Source organism: Chiloscyllium plagiosum, unplaced genomic scaffold (genome assembly GCF_037043375.1).
Source record: "Chiloscyllium plagiosum isolate Xiang-an unplaced genomic scaffold, Cpla_swu_hap1 HiC_scaffold_10, whole genome shotgun sequence".
NCBI lineage: Eukaryota > Metazoa > Chordata > Chondrichthyes > Orectolobiformes > Hemiscylliidae > Chiloscyllium > Chiloscyllium plagiosum.
This window is the reverse complement of record NW_028270148.1, coordinates 30,724,663-30,747,341: the sequence shown is the minus strand read 5'-3', so window position 1 is coordinate 30,747,341 and position 22,679 is coordinate 30,724,663. Positions and strand designations below refer to the sequence as shown.

General features: G+C 40.9%; 1 protein-coding gene across 1 annotated transcript in view; it reads right to left on the bottom strand.

Annotated features, from left to right (window-relative positions):
• The window catches only part of LOC122552709 (ALK tyrosine kinase receptor-like), a 1,076,775-nt gene that overhangs the window by 338,694 nt on the left and 715,402 nt on the right, over positions 1-22,679 (bottom strand). The window contains exons 8-9 of the mRNA XM_087991243.1: positions 15,582-15,682; positions 8,227-8,396 (exon numbers count right to left, since the gene is read on the bottom strand). Of these exons, the coding sequence (XP_087847369.1) occupies positions 8,227-8,396; positions 15,582-15,682 (271 nt within the window). The remainder of the gene's footprint in view (positions 1-8,226; positions 8,397-15,581; positions 15,683-22,679) is intronic.

Below are 22,679 nucleotides of genomic sequence, written 5' to 3'. Positions count from 1 at the left end.
GTGTCTTTCACTGTGTCTCACACCTGCACACACACACCATGGGTGCTGGGGATAAAATAAGCACTACCGCACTTAGGTGGTAGTGTGGGGGTTAAATAAAAAAAAAAAAAAAAAAAATCAAACTAAGCTGTCAGGCACACTACTGAAAAGCAAGGGGTCAGGATGTAGCCCTTTGGAAAGCTTCCATCTGGGAGTTCAGTCTTCTTCATTTTTTTCAGTGGCAGTTGGAGTTGGAGGAGCAACAGCGAGGACCAGTGGCCCAATGGGAAGGTAAGATTTAAATATAAAAACTTACCTCGGGAATTTCAGGTATATATTTGGGCAGCGGCTGAATCCCGAGACACTACACGTGTAGTGTCTCCCACCCACCCTCCTTCTCTCACCAAAAAGAAAGGATTCTCATGTATTGCTAAGGTAAGGCGCTTCAATTGATGCTTCTTGTGTATCGTGTGATTGATTAAAAGTTTGATTTAAAAGTTGATTAATAAATATTAGTTGGTTAATTGAATAAGGCGACAGAGAAGTACTAGAAATCATTTAACTCTAAATTTGTATAAATTAATTAAATAAGTAGAGATGGCTGGACAGGTGATGTGCTGTAGCTGTATGATGTGGGAGTAGTTGATCCCATTGTGAACATCAGTGACCACATCTGCAGCAAGCATTTGTTGCTGAAAGAACTCCAGATTAGAATTGATGATCTGGAATCTGAGCTTCATACACTGTGGCACACCCGGGAGGGGGAGAATTACCTGGACGCTTTGTTTCAGGAGGCAGTCACACCTGGCAGATTAGCCATAGTGTTCAGGGTTTAGATGGAGAGGAATTTGTTAAGTGTGTACAAGAAAATTTTCTGATTCAGTATGTGGATGTATCTATGAGAGAAGGTGCAAAACTTGACCTACTCTTGGGAAATAAGGCAGGGCAGTTAACTGAGGTGTCAGTGGGGGAGCACTTTGGGGCCAGCAACCATAATTCCTTTAGATTTAAAATAATGATGGAAAAGGATAGACCAGATCTAAAAACTGAAGTTCTAAATTAGAGAAAGGGTAATTTTGACGGTATTAGGCAAGAACTTTCAAAAGCTGATTGGGGACAGGTGTTCGCAGGTAAAGGGACGGCTGGAAAATGGGAAGCCTTCAGAAATGAGATAACAAGAATCCAGAGAAAGTATATTTCTGTCAGCGTGAAAGGAATGGCTGGATGACTAAAGAAATTGAGGGTTTGGTTAAGAAAAAGAAGGAAGCATATGTAAGATATAGACAGAATAGATCGAGTGAATCCTTAGAAGATTATAAAGAAAGTAGGAGTATACTTAAGAGGGAAATCAGGAGGGCAAAACGGGGACATGAGATAGCTTTGACAAATAGAATTAAGGAGAATCCAAAGGGTTTTTACAAATACATTAAGGACTAAAAGGATAACTAGGGAGAGAATAGGGCCCTCAAAGATCAGCAAGGCGGCCTTTGTGTGGAGCCGCAGAAAATGGGGGAGATACTAAATGAGTATTTGCATCAGTATTTACTGTGGAAAAGGATGTGGAAGATATAGACTGTAGGGAAATAGATAGTGACATCTTGCAAAATGTCCATATTACACAAAAGGAAATGCTGGATGTCTTGAAACGCATAAAGGTGGATAAATCCCCAGGACCTGATCAGGTGTACCCTAGAACTCTGTGGGAGGCTAGAGAAGTGATTACTGGGCATCTTGCTGAGATATTTGTATCATCGATAGTCACAGTTTAGGTGCCGGAAGACTGGCTAATGTGGTGCCACTGTTTAAGATGGGTGGTAAGGACAAGCCAGGGAACTATAGACCAGTAAGTCTGACGTCGGTCAAGGGGAAGTTGTTGGAGGGAATCATGAGGGATAGGATGTATATGTATTGATTAGGGATAGTCAACATGGCTTTGTGCATGGGAAATCATGTCTCACAAACTTGATTGAGTTTTTTGAAGAAGTAACAAAGAGGATTGATGAGGGCAGAGCGGTAAATGTAATCTATATGGACTTCAGTGAAGTGTTCAACAAGGTTCCCCATGGGAGACTGGTTAGCAAGGTTAGATCTCACGGAATACAGGGAGAACTAGCCATAGGAATACAGAACAGACTCAAAAGGTAGAAGACAGAGGGTGGTGGTGGAGGGTTGTTTTTCAGACTGGAGGCCTGTGACCAGTGGAGTGACACAAGGATCGGTGCTGGGTCCTCTATTTTTTGCCATTTACATAAATTATTTGGATGTGAGCATAAGAGGTACAGTTAGTAAGTTTGCAGATGACACCAAAATTGGAGGTGCAGTGGACAGCGAAGAAGGTTACCTCAGATTACAACAGGATCTTGACCAGATGGGCCAATGAGCTGAGAAGTGGCAGATGGAGTTTAATTCAGATAAATGCGAGGTGCTGCATTTTGGGAAAGCAAATCTTAGCAGGACTTATACACTTAATGGTAAGGTCCAAGGGAGTGTTGCTGAACAAAGAGACCTTGGAGAGCAAGTTCATAGCTCCTTGAAAGTGGGGTCACAGGTAGATAGGATAGTGAAGAAGGCATTTAGTATGTTTTCTTTTCTTGGTCAGAGTACTGAGTACAGGAGTTGGAGGTCATGTTGCAGCTGTGCAGGACATTGGTGAGGCCACTGCTGGAATATTGCGTGCAGTTCTGGTCTCCTTCTTATCGGAAAGATGTTGTGAAACTTGAAAAGGTTCAGAAAAGATTTACAAGGATATTGCCAGCGTTGGAGGATTTGAGTTACAGGGAGAGGCTGAACAGGCTGGGGCTGTTTTCCCTGTAGCATCGAAGGTTGAGGGGTAACCTTATAGAGGTTTACAAAATAATGAGGGGTATGGATAGGATAAATAGACAAAGTCTTTTCCCTTGGGTCAGGGAGTCCAGAACTAGAGGGCATAGGTTTAGGGTGAGAGGGGAAAGATATAAAAGAGACCTAAGGGGCAACTTTTTCACACAGAGGGTGGTACGTGTATGGAATGAGCTGCCAAAGGAAGTGGTGGAGGCTGGTACAATTGCAACATTTAAGAGGCATTTGGATGGGTATATGAATAGAAAGGGTTTGGAGGGATATGGGCCGGGTGCTGGCAGGTGGGACTAGATTGGGTTGGGATATCTGGTCAGCATGGACAGGTTGGACTGAAAGGTCTGTTTCCATGCTGTACATCTCTATGACTCTAAGTAATTCAAATTCGGTTAGTGATCAGGAACAACAGGATGTGACTGTAAGTGAGGCAGGTAGGGGGATTCTGAGATCAGGAGTGGAGGAGCCTCAGCCCTTGACCTTGTCCAACAGGTATGAGATTTTTGCTCCCTGTATGGATGAGGAAAAGGGCTGTGGACAGGATGACCCAGCTGACCATGGCACCATGGTGCAGAAGGCCATTTAAGAGGGGTAAGCAAAAAGACAAAAAGCTGTTATAGGGGATTCTATAATTAGGGGGACTGACAGTATCCTTTGTGAGCCGGATCGAGAGTCCCACATGGTGTGTTGCCTGCCCGGTACGAGGGTGCAGGACATCTCCGACCAGCTTGAATGGATATTAGACTCGGAGAGAGAGGATCCAGTTGTTGTAGTCCACATTGGCACAAACAATATAGGCAAAGCTAGGAAGGAGGACCTGTTTGGGGAGTATCAAGCAGTAGGAAGGAAATTGAAGAACAGTCCTTGAGGGTCATAATCTCTGGATTACTACCTGAGCCATGTGCTAATTGGCATCGGGATAAGAAAATTAGGGAAGTAAACACGTGGCTACGAGATTGGTTTGGGAAAGACGGATTCCATTTCATGGGATATTGGCAACTGGGAACTGGGGCGATCTGTACTGATGGGACAGTCTCCACTTGAACCAATGAGGAACCAGTGTTCTGGCGAAAAGGATAAATAGGGTGGTCACTAGGACTTTAAACTTGTGGGGCGGGGGGAAGGGAAAGGGAAAGGGAAAGTAACAGGGAGTATGGTGTCAAGTAGAAAGATAAGCAGCAGGTTAGCATGTGTGCAGGGTTTAAGTCCGAGGCAGACTAGGAATGAAGCAAAAAGGAAGGATAACTTTGGACACACCAATAGAAGTGATGGAAATCATGAGGATAAGAAAATTAGCATTAAGGTGCTTTATCTGAATGCTCGAAGCATTCGTAATAGAGTAGATGAATTAACGACATGAATCATCGTGACTGATGATGATGTGATAGGCATCACAGAGACATGGTTGCAGGGGGGTCAGGACTGGCAGTTAAACATCCAAGGATTTACAACATATCGAAAAGACAGGGAGGTGGGCAGAGGGGGCAGGGTTGCCTTGTTAGTTAAGAATGAAATTAAATCTATGGCACTGAATGACATAGGGTCAGATGATGTGGAGTCTGTGTGGGTGGAGTTGAGGAACCACAAAGACAAAAAAACCCTAATGGGAGTTATGTGCAGACCTCCCAGTAGTGGTCAGGACCAGGGGCGCAACATGTACCATGAAATAGATAGGGCTTGCCAGAAAGGCAAGATCACGGTGATCATGGGGGACTTCAACATGCAGGTGGACTGGGTGAATAATGTTGCCGGTGGATCCAAAGAAAGGGAATTCATGGAATGCCTACAGGATGGCTTTTTGGAACAGCTTGTGATGGAGCCCACAGGGGAGCAGGCTATTCTGGACTTAGTACTATGTAATGAGCCAGACTTTATAAAGGATCTTAAAGTAATGGAACACTTCGGAGGCAGTGATCATAATATAGCAGTGTTCAATCTGCAGTTTGATAGAGAGAAGGCAAAATCAGATGTAATGGTCTTACAGTTTAATAAAGGTAATTACAGGGGCATGAGAGAGGAACTGACGAAAATTAACTGGAAGCAGAGCTTAGCGGGGAAGACAGTAGAGCAACAATGGTAGGGGTTTCTGGGTGTAATTGAGGACACAGTACAGAGATTCATCCCAAAAAAAAATTATCCGGGGGAAGGTACATGGGGTATAAGACAGCCATGGCTGACAAAGGAAATCAGAAAATGTATCAAAGAAAAAGAGAGAGCCTATAAAGTGGACAAGAGCACTGGGAAATCAGAAGATTGGGAAGACTACAGAAACAAACAGAGGATAACAAAGAGAGAAATAAGGAAGGAGAGCATCAAATATGAAGGTAGGCTAGCCAGTAATATTAGAAATGATAGTAAAAGTTTCTTTCAATACATAAAAACAAATGAGAGGCAAAAGTAGAAATTGGGCCGTTTCAAATTAAGGAGGAAGGCTAGTGATGGGAGATAAGGAAATAGCTGAAGAACTTAATAAATGCTTTGAGTCAGTCTTCACAGTGGATGACATGAGTAATATCCCAACAATTTAGGAGAGTCAAGGGGCAGAGTTGAGTGTGGTAGCCATTACAAAAGAAAAAGTGCTCGAAAAGCTAAAAGGTCTAAAAATTGATAAATCTCCTGGCCTTGATGGGCTACATCCTAGAGTTCTGAGGGAAGTGGCTGAAGAAATAGCGGAGGCATTGGTTGAGATCTTTCAAAAATCACTGGAGTCAGGGAAAGTCCCAGATGATTGGAAACTCACTGTTGTAACCCCCTTGTTCACGAAAAGATCGAGACAAAAGATGGAAAATTACAGGCCAATTAACCTAACCTGGGTTGTAGGTAAAATTCTAGAGTCCATCGTTAAGGATGAGATTTCTAAATAATTGGAAGTGCAGGGTTGGATTAGAACAAGTCAGCATGGATTTAGTAAGTGGAGGTTGTGCCTGACAAACCTGTTAGAATTCTTTGAAGAAGTAACAAGTAGGTTAGACCAGAGAAACCTTGTGGATGTTATCTACCTAGAATTCCAAAAGGACTTTGATAAGGTTCCTCACGGGAGGCTGCTGAGTAAGTTGAGGGCCCATGGTGTTTGAGGTGAGCTACTGGCATGGATTGAGGATTGGTTATCTGACAGAAGGTAGAGAGTTGGGATAAAAGGATCTTTTTCAGAATGGCAGATAGTGACAAGTGGTGTCCCGCAGGGTTCTGTGTTGGGGCTGGAGCTGTTCACTTTATATATTTATGATCTGGATGAAGGGACTGGGGCATTCTGGCAAAGTTTGCCAATGATACGACGTTAGGCGGACAGGCAGGTAGTACTGAGGAGGTGGGGAGGCTGCAGAAAGATTTAGATGGTTTAGGAGAGTGGTCCAGGAAATGGCTGATGAAATTCAATGTGAGCAAATGTGAGGTGTTGCACTTTGGAAAAAAGAATACAGGCATGGACTATTTTCTAAACGGAGAGAAAATTCATAAAGCCAAAGTACAAAGGGAACTTGGAGTATTAGTCTAGGATTCTGTAAAGGTTGACTTGCAGGTTGAGTCCGTGATTAAGAAAGCAAATGTAGGGTGTCACTTATCTCAAGAGGGTTGGAATGTAAAAGCAACAATGCGCTACTGAGACTTTATAAAGCTCTGGTTAAGCCCCATTTGGAATACTGTGTCCAAGTTTGGGCCCCACACCTCAGGAAGGACATGCTGGCACTGGAGCGTGTCCAGCGGAGATTCACATGGATGATCCCTGGAATGGTCGGCCTAACATATGATGAACGGCTGAGAACCCTGGGATTGTATTCATTAGAGTTTAGAAGGTTGAGGGGAGATCTAATAGAAATTTGCAACATAATGCATGGTTTAGAAAGGGTGGATGCTGGGAATTTGTTTCCGACAGGCAGGGATACTAGGACCCTTGGGCATAGCCTTAGAATTAGAGGGGGTCAATTTAAAATGGAAATGAGGAGACATTTCTTCAGACAGAGAGTGGTGGGCCTGTTGAATGCATTGCCACAGAGCACAGTGGAGGCCAGGACATTAAATGTCTTCAAGACAGCGATTGATAAGTTCTTAATCTTGCAAGGAATTAAGGGATACAGGAAGAGTGTGTTAAGTGACATTGAGATACCCATCAGCCATGATTGAATAGTGGAGTGGACTTCATGGGCTGAATGGCCTTACTTTCACTCCTATGTCTCATAGTCGCTAGCCATGCCGGAGTGGTAGGTGAAGGTGAGGACTGCAGATGCTGTAGATTAGAGTCGAGAGTGTGGCACTGGAAAAGCACAGCAGGTCAGGCAGCATCCAAGGAGCAGGAGAATGGACTTTCGAGCAAAAGCCCTTCATCGGGAATGCCGGACTGGTAGGTCACTGAACTCCAAATCAAAAACCTGCAGGTTTCTGCCTCGATCCACAAACAAGAGCAAGGTGTGCTGCTGTGTGAGAGGTGTTGTATTTCAGGTGTGCTGTTAAAGAGAGGATCTGTCTGTGCTCTCAAAGTGTTAAAGATGCCACACTTCCCAAGCAAAGAAGAGCACTGGAATTATCCCTAATGTCTTGATTAGGATCTATCACTAAATCAACATTACGAAAACAAATGATCTTGTCCTCTCATTGCAGTTTGTGAGAACTTACTGTGTACTATTTATCTGCCATGGTATCTACATTACGACAGTGACTGCAATATAAAGCAAGTAATAGTTATAAAACATCTTGAGACATGCTGAGGTTGTGAAGGGTACTGTATAAATGATGGCGGGGTAGGCAACACTTGGCCTTCTGAACCCTGAGCTTGTCCACTCCTTTCTTCTATACACCTTTCTTTTTCTTTTTACCTTTTCTCATGCTTTTCTTTGACCTTTTTGCTTTCTGTTGATGGGCTCAGTCAGTGGTGGCAATGGTGTCAGTGGGGCTGCTGAGTGTCCAAAGGATCGGCAGGTCTCAGGGCTGGCCAACTGCCTTGTGCGGGTGACTTCAGCTTGGGTATGGAGATTAGCCCCAGGCCGATGACCAGCTCTGGCTCAGGCCTGGCAGTCTCAGGGTTGGGATGTAGGAGATCGGAGTTGGGTCAATGGTTCAGTCAGGGCATGGCAGTCGCAGGAGTGCTGGTGGAGGTGATGATCATACTCGAGCCCACTCTAAAGACCCCAGAGCCCGAAACAGGAAGGAAATATGAAGATGAACTCTATTGCTGCATTTTCTGGCTTTATATTCTGTGTTTCAAGATGGTGCTGAGGAGTGGTGACACAAAACATCATTTTTCACTGTATTTGTAATACACGTGTCAATAAATAAATAAATCTAATGAATACAAGCCTTATTTTCTACATATCATGAATAGACACATAAGCTGTAAGCTAAAGTAAGCAGCACGATGGACAATTTCCTGGCTAAGTAAAAGGGCCGGATCATTTCTCACATGTAAATAAGAAAACACTATACCTTTCAGACACATCTGGCAATTTCAATGTTGCTTTTTGCCAGCTTCCCAAGCCAGTAATATTTGCAAATTCCCACAGTGTCCTGACATATTCCTGATCCGTCTTGTTTTCCACAACCAAGAAAGAAAGATTTCCCATTAGTGTTCCGTACAGACATAGCGACATGCGAACCTGCATATAAAAATGATACACATACAATCAGAGTCTGTGTTTAAATTCATACAATAAACAAGCTATACTGCCATGTTTCATTGGCAATCTGAGGGTGGAGGAAATTACAAAACGAGGCACCATTAAAACCAAGGCTAAATTATCCTCTTGTGTCTTAATAGTGGTGTGCACAAACACAAGTGGAGGTACAATGTTGCACTGAGGCAGGGAAACAAATAGAAGCAGAAGGAGAAGGAAAGTGCTGATTTGATGGTGAAGCTTCTCTTATTATAGTCATTTAAGAAAATGCATAATTGAGGCATGCTTTCCTTTCTCAATCTCTTAACAGGAGATCCTCCTCCAGAGCTACAGATCTCTCTATCTAGTTTTCTAGTCCTTCATGCTTGAAGTGATAACAATTTACTAACATAAGGGATTGAAACAGAGATAAAATGAAATGCATCTCTCGTAAGCTGTCTTATGATCAGCCCCTTTCAGGAAAACAAAAGTAACTTTACAATACCTACGACAAGAGTGACTACACTTCCAAATGATTTGAAGTGCTTTGAGCTACTGTGAGGATTTAAAAAGCTATACAAAAATGGAAATGATTTCTTTATTTGGTTAATCTAATGTTAAGTGTCCATCATAGACCTAAACCTTATCCCTTATTGCATACCAACACTCCACGACTGGAATCAGAAAGGGACAGAAGTATCAGCAATCTGCTTCTCCACAAGGCCTGAGCCAGTTGAACCGTAGATGAGAAAATCAAGCTGAAGTGTAATATTGCCAAGTTGTAAAACTATATACAATTTGCAGACTTAATCAATAAGAATCATTAAGAAATGGTACACTTTATATTACATTTTCCCAAGTGACTCAATTGAATACTGTTCTCCTTTTCCCATGTATTCATTAAATCAATTGTCTAATTACTTTTCATTAGCTAATATTAACCAACTAACCATTTGCATATAAATTCCAGTTGTGACCAGTTCAATACCACATTATTGGATTATCATTGAACAATAGTTTATTAATAGTTTATTAATGCCAGTTAGTCTCCATTTGCTGCTCTTTTCCTGAACACTATAACATTGGTGTGTACTTGAGACATACTTTCAGTATTGCAGAGTTGATAGCATCATTCAATATTTTATGTTCTCTAATACAGTACACCGATAATGCCCTGTTAAGGTAACATCACACCATAAGGTCGATTTTCTATTCAGTTACACTGACAGAGTAGGGGCACAGCTAATGAAGGGAGCAGAATCCTGGAAGATCAAAGGGATTTTGCCAAGTAAGATGTGTAGCACAATATGGAGGCAAACGTAGCATGGCCTATCTCAATGTTGAGATCATCTTGCTCCATCACTTATACTTTTCGCAAATAATGTGGCTTGTAATTCTAGCTCTGTAGCAGTGAGATGCCAATTCATGGCCATTATTAATTGCTAACAGGCTTGGTAACACCACAACTTCCCTCATTTATTTTCAGACTCCCATCTGGCCAAACTTGTCAAATAAGTGAGACATCAGAAAACCTTGACAAGTAAAACAGATAATAGTGTATCAATCAGATGTAACTCCCTGCTTGCTCTGAATGACACCCATCTGGGGTCTATGATCTATGGGTGCGTATTGGTCACTGTGACTACCTACCTAAAGAGGTATGGATGGAAGGAGGAGGAGCAGAACAGATAGCAAACCCAGCAGCAATAGATCACTCTGAGAGATGAGTGACCTGGTTAGTATTCCTCAATTATGCACCCAGAAACTATCTACGCAGTGCCTAATCCCATCTGTATAAGGTCATACTGGTTAACTTTGTTCTCCAAAGGCGAGGTCAGTGCTGCAGTTTGGGCAATTGGATTGGGAAACATATGAAGGCTCTCCTAGGTACATAGTGCTATTGATTGCATGTGCTTGCCCCTGAGAGGGCCATACCTCAATACCTCAACAGAATCAGATTCCATTCCATAACTTTTCAGGCGATTACCACTTACTACTTCTTGGAGATGTGTGCCCACAACCCTGGCATTTGGTACTATCTGTACATTCTGGTACAGGGATACCATTCTGGTTCTTACAAGGCTGATTAATGAGGGACAACTACTCAGTGTGACACCTCACTGCTTTGGACTGCAGAGATAATGCCACTCCTGCGTGAACCAGTGCAGTGGTGGAGCAGAGCATGGGCTGCTGAGGATGCAATTCTTCTGCTTGGGCTTGCCTGGGGGTGCCCTCAATTATTGTCATTGCAGGGTGTTTTGAATCATCCTGGCATGTGGTGCTCTACACAATTAGAGTTGGCAATGAGCTAGATGCTGAAGAATTGTGGGAACAGGAGCAGGCCTCTGAGGAGGAGAAGGAGGATGCTGACATTTTGATACAAGAAGCTGACATTATCCAGGACAAAGCTCAGCTGCAACAGATAGTATAAGCCAGACGGAAACTCACTGACACCTGCTTCCAACAGTAGAGCCCTGGGTTTGGCATACCATTCTACATTTTTTGGTCATGATGCTTAAATCTGATTGGTATTGTGCAAATGACATTCAGCCTCAGTTAGCTTGGTTTCGTTCCCTTTTGCGTTCGATTAAAACTCACGTTTGTATTGGTATGAGTGTTTGCCAATACGTGATGGACAACTGGACACACTTTTTATTCATGGGATGAGGGCATTACTGGCTAGGCTAGCATTTATTGCGCATCCCTAATTGTTAAGATTCAGTCACATTGTTGTGGGTCTGGAGTCACATTTAGGCCAGATGAGGTTAAGGATGGAAATTTTCTCCCTTAAAGGTCTTTTGTGAACCAGATTTTTTTTTCTCTAACAATTCATGGTTATCATTAGACTCTTAATTCCAGATTTTTATGGAATTCAAATTCCACCATCTGCGATGGCAGGATTTAAACCCAGCTCCCCAGAATATTACTTGGTTCTCTGGATTAATAATCCAGTGATAATACCATGAGGCCATTGCCTCCACCTGACAAAGACAGCCATAATAGTCATTGCCAGGACTCTTGTCTGAGAACATGGATGCAGTGCTGAGTTCAATCACCCCACAGGAGTGGTCATGCCAGTGAACATATCTTCGAATGCATACTGTGCCGGCTGTTGATGGCCTCCTGCTGTAAAAGCCTTTCTCCCTACTACATCTCCACATCATCAGCCCTCCCTCCCCCATTCCTCCACATCCTTCATCCAACAGCTTTTCCTGTTTCTTGTCACCTAGTCTCATTCTCCCTTAAATGCCATAGCCCAAGGGGATGCTGCTTCCTTGTGTGGGAGCAAATGGTCTGCACTAAATATTTGAAGACAGCACAAAGCTCTACAACACATGCCAGTCCACTCCCTGCAGACTTCAGCAATGATAAGCATCACTGAACACTACCAAACAATTCTTCACTCAGCCACAGTCAGTATAAATCAATTGGCAACTAATGTACAGTTAGCTTCACATCCTTAAAGTAGTGTTGGTAGGAGGTCCTCCCTGCTGTTGAACATGTGTTTGACTGTGCAGGGCAAAGAGAGGGCTTCAGCGCAGTGCTGAATTCTCAAACAGCAGCACTGATGTGAAATCAACAGGCCTTCTTATCTATTGATCCTGTACTGCATACCTCTGGTGGATACTCATACTTGTGTATTGACGTCCTGACTAAAATGGTGTCCAAAATAGCCAGCACCAGAAGTGTGCCACAGACAACAATCTGAAGGCAAAATGGAGGGGGAGGGTGTCATGAACCACACACTAGGGAACTGACATTTGTGTCAAAGATTCTGCTGTCTACTCAAAAATAAAGTAATGGATGAACACTGCTTCTACTTGTCAAACTCAATCATTACTGATGCGCTGTAATTAGCTTCTTAAGCACGAAACTTGAAACTGGGATGACTTAATTATCTTGCTCTGTTTTCCTAAATTTACAAATTTCAGCTTGGTTTCTCTTTGAGAAAAGCCCCAGTAATAAGCTTTCCACTATAATACACTTCAGGAAAAATACATTTTTCAATCACATGTAATTAAATTTATGCCTTGTTTGTTCAAAGCAATTACAGGTGCTCATTCTTTCACTCTGACTAATGCTTGTTCAAGGAAATATAAGCTTTCAGTAATAGTTTATGAAAGATGACCTGATTTCAGCATTCAAAATGCTTCAGTTGGTTTTGAAGTCTTTTCTAATACAGAGTACAGAAATGGTGCCATATAATAAGAAGATAAAAGATTGCAGCTTGAATAACAAGAGGGAACTCTCTGTAGTGTTGAGAGATTCTGCAAACTGCACACAGTCAGCTGTGTGGGGAACTCTTCAGGTTTCCAGGTGAAAAATATATAATCAATGTCTAGGCTTTTGAGCAGGTGAAAGGTCTTGAATTTTTCATGAAGGAATTAAAAAACAAAGATTGGGCAAATTGGTTGTAATATTATTTTGAAATACCTAACTTTGCAATACTTATTTTGCTGAAAACCTTCTTTAGAATAATACACATTTTAACTCTGCGAGGGAAATAGCAGACTAAATGCACTTCAAATTTGTTTTAGAACAAATTGATCACTTGACCTTTTCAATAGACAATAGGTGCAGGAGTAGGCCATTCAATATAATCATGGCTGATCATTCCTAATCAGTATTCTGTTCCTGCCTTATCTCCATAACCCTTGATTCCACTATCTTTGAGAGCTCTATCCAACTCTTTCTTAAATGAATCCAGAGAATGGGCCTCCACTGCCCTCTGGGGCAGAGCATTCCACACACCACCACTCTCTGGGTGAAGAAGTTTCTCCTGAGCTCTGTCCTAAATGGTCTACCCCATATTTTTAAGCTGTGTCCTCTGGTTCGGCACTCACCCATCAGTGGAAATATGTTTCCTACTGCCAGAGTGTCCAATCCTTTCATAATCTTATATGTCTCAATCAGATCCCCTCTCAATCTTCGAAACTCAAGGGTATACAAGCCCAGTCGCTTCAGTCTTTCAGTGTAAGGTAATCCTGCCATTCCAGGAATTGACCTCGTGAACCTACGCTGCACTCCCTCAATAGCCAGAATGTCTTTTCTCAAATTTGGAGACCAGAACTGCACACAGTACTCCAGGTATGGTCTCACCAGGGCCCTGTACAGCTGCAGAAGCACCTCTTTGCTTCTATACTCAATTCCTCTTGTTATGAAGGCCAGCATGCTATTAGCCTTCTTCACTACCTGCTGTACCTGCATGCTTGCCTTCATTGACTGGTGTACAAGAACACCTTTTCCTTTTTCTTAATGGTAGCTTCCTTTACCAGGCTAAACCCTTAAGAGAAATCTGCATGTCCATGAAAGCTTAGACTGATTGGAACCCATCTGAAAACATATCATCCACGATTCACTTGGTGCAGGTGTGCACTGAAGAATTTTCAAGGCGGCACATAGTCCAAGGAGACTTTCGAGTGTACTATCCATTTTGCAATGTGTACGCAGCAAATAAGGACAGTCATCTACACACAGTTGGTGTTTCAACTATGCAATAATTGATCAAAAGTGGTGAGATCTTTGCATGTTAATAGTTGTACCAGTAGTGTCACCACATGCTAAGCCTGAAAATTGTCCGTTGTGAAATTGGGTACTTGTAGTTGTGGAGAAAGTGAGGTCAGCAAACGCTGGAGATCAGAGTTGAGAGTGTAGTGCTGGAAAAGCACAGCTGGTCAGGCAGCATCCGAGGAACAGGAGAATCAACGTTTCAGGGAAAAGCGCTTCATCAGGAATTGCAATTGTGCGCTAATGTCCTACTTTTGCCTACTTCCACAAACAATGGAGCTTCAGCAAATATTTCCTAAAATGTTTTTTCTTGGATAAATTAAATTTACAACTGTTAAAAAATAAAACAAGCTCTGCTCTGCTATCACATACATCTTATTCTTGTTCATTGTACAGGGCAGAGGTGACCATGTTAATTTGGTCAGTACAGCTGGAAAGCTTTAAGGATTCCCAGTCTTTGCTGTGTCCTCAGTCATTTCTTAATATTACATGGACTAAACTAATTGATTGACCATTGGTATGCAAGACAGTAAGGACCTTAAGAAGGGATTGAATAATGTTGTCCATTTGACCCATTAAGGGAAACAGAAACAGACCCATCAGTCCAATTCTTCCATGCTGACCAGGCATCCCAATCTGACCTAGTCCCATTTGCCAGCATTTGGCCCATATCCCTCTAAATCCTTCCTATTTGTTTGAAGGTTCTTCCAAATGTTCTCACGAATGCACTTTCTGGATGAATTTTAACTCAGAGTGGCTATGCTCATGGTGCAGCATCAGAAATTGTGTGAATCAACATGATTTGTTTGACAATAGTCTTTTCACAATTCATCGGGCAAGGAAGAATGAGTCAGATAATTAGGTACTTGTTAGTCTGACTCTATCCTTGTACCACATGTACTCTGGTTCATAAATATATAAAACTATTAAAACAAGTTTTAAATGGTGTCAGTATCAAAAATATGGTTATAAATGCAGTGTAATTTCAGCAATGTCTAAACTAATGGAAAATTCCAAAAAAACAAATGATCCAAATAGCCACCAATATTTGCAGCTCGTGGCTGACTATTTAGTTATGTTGGTCAAAAAACCTAAAATGTTGGGAGAGTTCAACAGGATTCAACATCTGTGGGACAAATAGCTGGGATTCTGTCAAGAAAACAAATGACCAGTCAGAGAACCAGTGGAGAAACTCCATCAAGTCATGAGGGAGACTCAACAGAATTAAATGACCTTCAGGCGCTAAGGTGGCCACCATGGGGACTTCCTGATGATTGGAGACTGACATGGGACTTCTCCTAAATTTAACTAAGCCTGGTTGCTATGGTTCCCACTGCAATGGACTTCAGTTTACCTCGCTCAACATTTTAGATCTGTCCCTCTTCAACAGACTTGAATAGTTAACTCTGTTTCTCTTATCAGAGATACTATCAGACTTATTGTGTTTTCCATCACCTACCTGATTGTTGTAATTTCAGATTTCCACAATTCACAGCATTTTGCTTTTGTATTAATTTCTTGACAATTAGTTCTCTGGATGGACAGATGATGGATTATGGATCAAAGTGAGGTCTTCAAAGAAGTATAATTTGCTGGCACATTGCATTTATGTGAACAAACAAATAATTGTTTGGAAACACAGTGGTGAGCCTTTGAGTAAAGCAGAAACAGTAGACTTGCCTCACATGCAGAGTTCCTGATAGGAGTTGGAAAAATTGGGCTTCTCAACTCAGTGAAGTCAGCTATCAGACTCTCCCTGGTATTCAGGAACAGGACATGATCTGAAGAAAAAGCACAAATTAAAAAGTACATGAATTGCAATCTCTCCAGGTAGAACAATCGTTTACCTTTAAAAAATTTATTACTACTGAAGTGCAGGTTTCCTTTATTACAGCAGCTGCTGTTTCTCATTACATTCATGTTGCTTTCAGCCCAAATAACTTTGACTACTCTAAACAACTGAATTGATCTCTCACAAAACTGGTCTGTATGCAGCAGATGCGTGGTTAGTTCCTAAAAGGTATGGGTGTGAATATGAACACAGCTTAAGAAATTCCCATGAGAATGATTCTGGAGATAAGTTAGCAATCTTGGCTTTTCTATCTATACAGTACTTACATGTAAGTCGTGTATCACCGATAAAGCTGCTACAAACAGTGATGTGAAGAACCTAACAATGAGTAATCTCTCTCAGTAAAAGTCTCAGCAAGGTTGTGTTTTGTATGAAATGAATGTTTGGAAGCAGTTGATGTGAATACATTTAAGCTGTGTGGATCAATTGGAGTTTTACAGGCTCAATGTTTTTCTTCTTGTGAAATAAAACCCTCAAATAAAAAGAAATGCATTATTACTTAGGTATTTATATAAAGATGCATTTATATCATATAAATAATATTTATATGTATTAAGAAAATATAAATTTACAATCACAGCATATTGGTTATATTAATACACTACCATTCCAGAGGCATAGACTCAGGAGTAAGGCAAAAAGTTCAAATTTCATCATGGTAACTACAGATCAAATTCAATTAATAAACTGAATCTGGAATGTGGAGCTATTCTCACTAATGATGACCTCTAAACTTCCAGATTATCATTAAAAAAAACTGCTCTGGCTCACAAAGTTCTTTAAAGAAGAAAGTTTGCCATCCATGTCCAGTCTGACTTCTATATAGATTCAGTTAAGGGAATCTTGGAATGAGCAATAAATGCTAGCCTTGTCAGCAAAACCCACGTCCCAGGAATGAATATAAAAATATAAAATTATTTGTACTCTATATAATAGAAATGTATTTAAACAAATACCATGTCTAAAAACTTACATTAGCTTAAGAGCTCTATTATATCTTAAATTGATTCAAGACTGATTAAATATGTTGCTTTTCAATCACTGTGTTTCTATTTTGTGCTCAGCAACCTTGCAGATTCAGCAATAAGTTAAACAATTGTTCGTGGTATTCACTGACAGGGGAATGTAAGCTAGCATACCCAGAGAACTGCTTCTTCTTCTTCTTCTGAGTATGCCATGGATCACTAACGAGTGAAGCTGGCTAGAACCACACTGAACAATTGCAGGGACCTATTGAAAATCCAGACTTGCAAAGCACTGGACTTGAATGTCAGCTCGATGAGTACCCAAGAGACAATATATCATTGAATATATTCAAGACTGAGTCAGACAGATTTTTGATTGACAAAGGGGCCAAAGGTTATGGGGAACAAGGCAGGAAAGTGGACTTATGGTCAAATTGGTTGGGCAATAATCTTTTTTAACATGCAGAGCAGACAGGAGGCATTAAAAGTGCTCCTGTTTATGTTCTTACCTTCTTATGTGCTGCCAACTACATCAAACTAGCACTGCATTATATGTGTCTGTGCAGAACTTTCATGGCTCAGTGGTTAGCATTGCTGCCTCATAGCGCCTTGGGTGACTGTGTGGAGTTTGCACATTCTCCCTATGTTTGCGTGGGTTTCCTCCAGGTGCTCCAGTTTCCCCCCACAATTCAAAGATGTGCAGATTAGGTGAATTGGACATGCTAGATTGCCCATAATCAGGGTGGGGGAATGGGTCTGGGTGGGTTACTCTTTGGAGAGTTGGTGTGAATTTGTTGGGCTAAAAGGCCTGTTTCCAAACTGTAGGTAATCTAATCAACAAAAAAGAGAGTAGTATTTTATTTTGTGGAGTGCATTTTGCTTATTGGAATAAAGGTAACAGCTGGAAAATTGGAACTTTTCAATCTTAGTTGCAACATAAGTTACAACTAGTACAGCTTACTTTTTGCTACTCTAGAGATGGGGCTTATTCATGGCCTGAAAAAGATTCTCTACCGCACCAACATGACATATTTCACATTCTACATCTTCTTATGACCTCTCAAACAAAGAAAATAACTGAGCAAAAATCAGTGCTGACACCAGGTGGTTTTGTATCTTGACTTCAACACGCAATATCTGAGTTGATCAGTTAAATTGCACGAGTGGAATGGAATAGGAGGATGGAAAGGAGGGACAAGAAGTCAAAATCAATATGTTTGCAAGACACACTTTCAACCTGGATTTATCATGTGCTGACTGTCTGCCACATAGGAGGTTTAGGAGGCCAGTTAATGCCCAATGCACAGGTGCTGCATGGCCAAATTTAGATATCATTAAATTGTATGATTGTTATATTGAGTCAGGTATTCACACATTGCTCAATTGCCATTAGCTTCCTTTGGGAACACGATCCTCTTGTTGTGCCATGTCAACAAACAAGTTCACTAATTTCAACTATTACTGCAAGTATGCAGGTGCTGATCAAAGGATACAAAGTATCTCTAAGACAAACAGCCTTCTCCATAATTATTTATCTTCTAGACATGTTTGATAGAAAGAATCCCATTGGTAACTCACTGGGGAGACAATAAAGGATGTTAGCAATTGGAAGCCAAAAATGATGAGAGATGGCACAATCTTCAAGAAATTTAAACTGTCAGCAGGAAAACGCAGGCACAGCTGTGAACACCTTAGAATCCAGAATAAGCAGTGAATGTCGAGATTGGAGATTCATGTTGTTCATGATGTAAAGGGGCAAAGAGTAAAACAGAGGGTTTGTCTATCATTGCTATAATGTATAATGGGTTGGCAAATTGCACAATAAACAATTTATGATTTATTGGTGACCTTGGTGCTGCTCCAGGACAAGCAGTTAACTTGGTCACAAGCTAATAGGGGCATTGCTATGATCCCAGCTGTTACAACTACTGGACAGGTGAATCCCAGAATGAAATCTGGTTTGATATTATCTTTCAGTTAACGTGATGGAAATTTGCTGAGAAACAGACACGCAAGACTGCAGATATTCTTTTAGAATGGAATACAAGTTTCCTACAAAAAAGGAAAAGTGATCAAGTAAACTGCGCTAAGTTATTTCAATATTAGAACACAATGCAGAAAAATGTTAAGATACACTGCTAAACAAATTTTCACCTATTCACCAATATTGTCACCATATAGCATCAAATTCAGAGGATCTGTCTAAAACCTTTAAATTTAACTGATCCTTCCCAGTTCTTTCCTGTGAACTATGAAACACTTTCACATGTATATTGACAAACCGGAGAGCTTAGACTTCCTCTGTTTTCAATATGCTGCACATTTCTAACTAAACACTCCTGGTCTTAAGTTGCACAAATTAACTGTCTGCCAATGTAACGTATTCTCTGAAGTGTTATATATTCCTTTCAAGGAGAGAAAGTAAAATACACTCCTGATCCCAAACAGGTCTCCTCCAAAACTGCTAAAAAATCCACAGTCTCTCTGTTTTTTCTGAGCTAAAATAAATCCTTGTTCATCCTGAACAAAAAACAAGCTGATGTTTACATTGTGTCATAAACCCAACACAAATCTAACAATCTTCGAACAATGTCAGGGGTTCCTTGCCACTCTGACACATACTGGTTTAGATTATGGTTGCAGAAGGATTGATTCACCTAGTCATTATTTAAACGTTTTCACAAAATTAATCAACACTCAGATGCCATTATTTTGAAATATAATCTTTCAAAACCTATCTATATTTATATGTTTACAAAAGTCAGACACATTTCATCAACCATGTACATTGAGATTTTCATCTGCCAAAGCAAGATTATTGGCAGCAGAACTAGGCCATTTTCTCTTTCACACACCTTTAGTTATACCCATTTCACATCTCCATTCTCCTTTATCACCATCAACAGTCTTTTTGTATGATTCTCTAGTCATTCTTACAATCGGTTCCACTCAATCCTACTTCACATTCCCTATCCCAGCATGAACATCAAAGCCTCTATTTACCAGCCCCATTCAGTTCTGTTAGAAGAATCACATTAGAATTGAAATGTTGACTTTGTTTCTCTCCCTACAGATGCTGGCAGACCTGCTGAATTTCTTCAGCACTTTCTGTTTTTATTTCAGCTTCAAAGCATCTGCAGTATTTTGCTTCAGTACATTTTGAAGTCAGGAGTTACTTTTAGGATTTCATTTGACTTCAATATTCTAAGATGGGATCAACCTTCCTAACACCGTTTGAAGTTACGGAGTGGAGGAAGAAGAACAATGTAAAATAAAATCAAGGAATTGCTGAGGGTTCAGAAGCTTAAAGACAAGAAGGATTGATAATGGTTCAAAGATGTGATTGTTCCATTTGGAAAGTGGGGAAGAGATCAAAAACAAACAAATTCTGCAAATTAGCGATGGATGTTGAACCGTGAGGTGTGTGATAGGTAGCATGGGTACTATCCCACACATTCCAAGATGAGCTACCACCAAAAACTGGTTGTCAGCTTAACCAACCAAACAGTGAATTAAATTTCCGTGAACTTGTACAGATAGGCGTGAAAGGGTGTACTTAGTACAGGATATAAAAAAAATTCCAATTTTAGCAACAGAATCATTCATCAATAAACTACTTCAATTGACTCTAATCACAAGTAGGTTATGCACCAGAGCAATATCAATATGATTGATTTTCTGTTCCTTGAAATAAGACTACACTGCCCGTAATACTGACAAATGAATATGATGAGTACAAGGTCATGGTGACCCGGCAGTACTGATTTTACAAAGCTCTGGAGTGGATTGATTCTCAGCCCTGATTGATGTTGACATCATCTTTCATCCAATTGTGATTGAAAAACACAAGCACATCAACAGATAACATAGTACATATTGCCTATTAGTTAAACTCAGTATGCCATTCCACTGGAAATTGGATTACTCTAGGGCACATTCTGCTGCACTCCCAACTGAGAGCAGATGTTAATGGTGAAAGGTTAGGAGTGAGGAATGGGATGTCAGTTTTGGATATGCAGGACACAATCAGCTTGCAAACTCAATACACTGAGCTAGAGAATGGTAAGATGCAATTTCGCTGAGCCTTTTTCATTGACATCAGTGGGCTGAATCTTACTTGTTTTTGGAGAAAGTGCTAGCTGTGTCCAGTTTTTAGGGGGGCTTAGCAAGATTTCATGCCATATCTTATCAACTTGTCTCTTAACTACTGACTCCACACCAATAGCATTCCTCAAAACCAATTCTATCCCATATTTCCACATGCCATTCCTGGAACAAGTTGCCACTCAACCAGACTTCTGCTGAATGACCAACATCCCTTGTGCCTGCATAACCTTTAAAGCCCATTTTGGATGAAGACACTTACTGTCAGTTTGGATCTGCCCTACAAAATTCCTGGCATTTTCCTGGGACATGGCACAACAGGGAGAAACTGGCACCCCATTTTATATGAAGGGAACTTGAGGTCCTGCTAGCTGAGGTACACAGATGTGGGATATCCTCTTGCAGGATCAGCAGTGTAGACCATGACACCTGGCTTCATTTCAGATAAAATACAGCCCACAAAAGGGCAGAGACAGGGCTGATGCGCTACCCAATATTCAGCTCCTTACGCCTCATGAGCAGAGCATCCTGACTCTAACCACCTCACACAGTGGACTAAGCTTGTGCAAGGCTTCTATCATAGGCTGCCCTCGATTTCCTGTGTTGGAACTCTCTGAACAAAGGTTATCTCTTTTGATTTGACTGAGGCCTGCTGACAACAGTGACAAGCTTCCTGGCTATGTCTATGCTAACTGGAAATGCAACCCAGAACTAACATGAGCCTGGTATCTTTGGTTGAGGAGGCAAAGTCCAAAAAGGTGATGCAAGACAGATATGCTGTGAACTTCCAGGTAGGCTCAGAGTGAGTGAGTGCTATAATGAGAACTAGTTGCACAAGAACGCAACCATTACGTTATAGAAGAACTGACTGTACTGTTGAAAAGGCTGGTCTCTTAAAGGAAAACAGAAGAGGCAGTCGGATATTGGGCACTAAGAATTAATCTTATGTTAATTTTAACAAAATTTAAAAGAACAATTATTACTGGGGACTCTCCCATCATGGGCACAGACAGGAGATTCCATGGCAGTGAGCATGAATCTGGGATAGTATGTTGCTTTCCTGGTGCCAGGATGAGGACGTCTAAAAATGTTTGAAGTATATTGTTAAAGGTGAAAATGAGAAACCAGAAGTTATTGTACACATTGGTAGGAATGATAGAGGTAGGGAAAAGATTAAGGTTTTACAGAGTGAATATAAGAAATTAGGTAGAAGATTAAAAAACAGAACCTCAAAAGTAGTAAGCTCTGATATACTCCCAGTGCCAAGCTCAAATGAAGAAAAGAATAAAAAGATAAAGGAGATTAATCAATGGCTGAAGAAGTGTGTAATGTTCAGGGAGTCAGGTTCTTGGATCATTGGGATTATCTAAGCAAAAAAGACTGAAAGAGATCAATACCTGAGCTGGAAGAATGTCTAATTCTATTAAGGGACAATGTATACTATTAGAGTGGTGGTGTGGAGGGATCCTAAGCAGTACAGTAGATTAGGATACTTTTGAATCTGAAAATAACAATTAATTAGAAAGACAGACAAAAGCAAGTCAGAGAAAGAAGTAACTATGAAGAATTAAACTATTTCTTCCAATGCAAGGGATTTTACAGGTAAGGTCGATGAACGTGGGGCAAGTTTGAGAACATTGGGATGTCATAACTAATTACAGAAACTTGACTGAAGAATGGACAGAACTGGCAGCTCAATATTCCAGGTTTTAGATGGTGTAGGAAGGATAGAAAGAGAGACAAATAGGAGGGTGTGCTGGAGGGATGGTGGGCAGTGTTTTTGATTAAGGAAAACATTACTGCTGTAACTAGAGAAGATATTTCTGAAAATTGGTCCAGTGAAAATATATGGGTTGA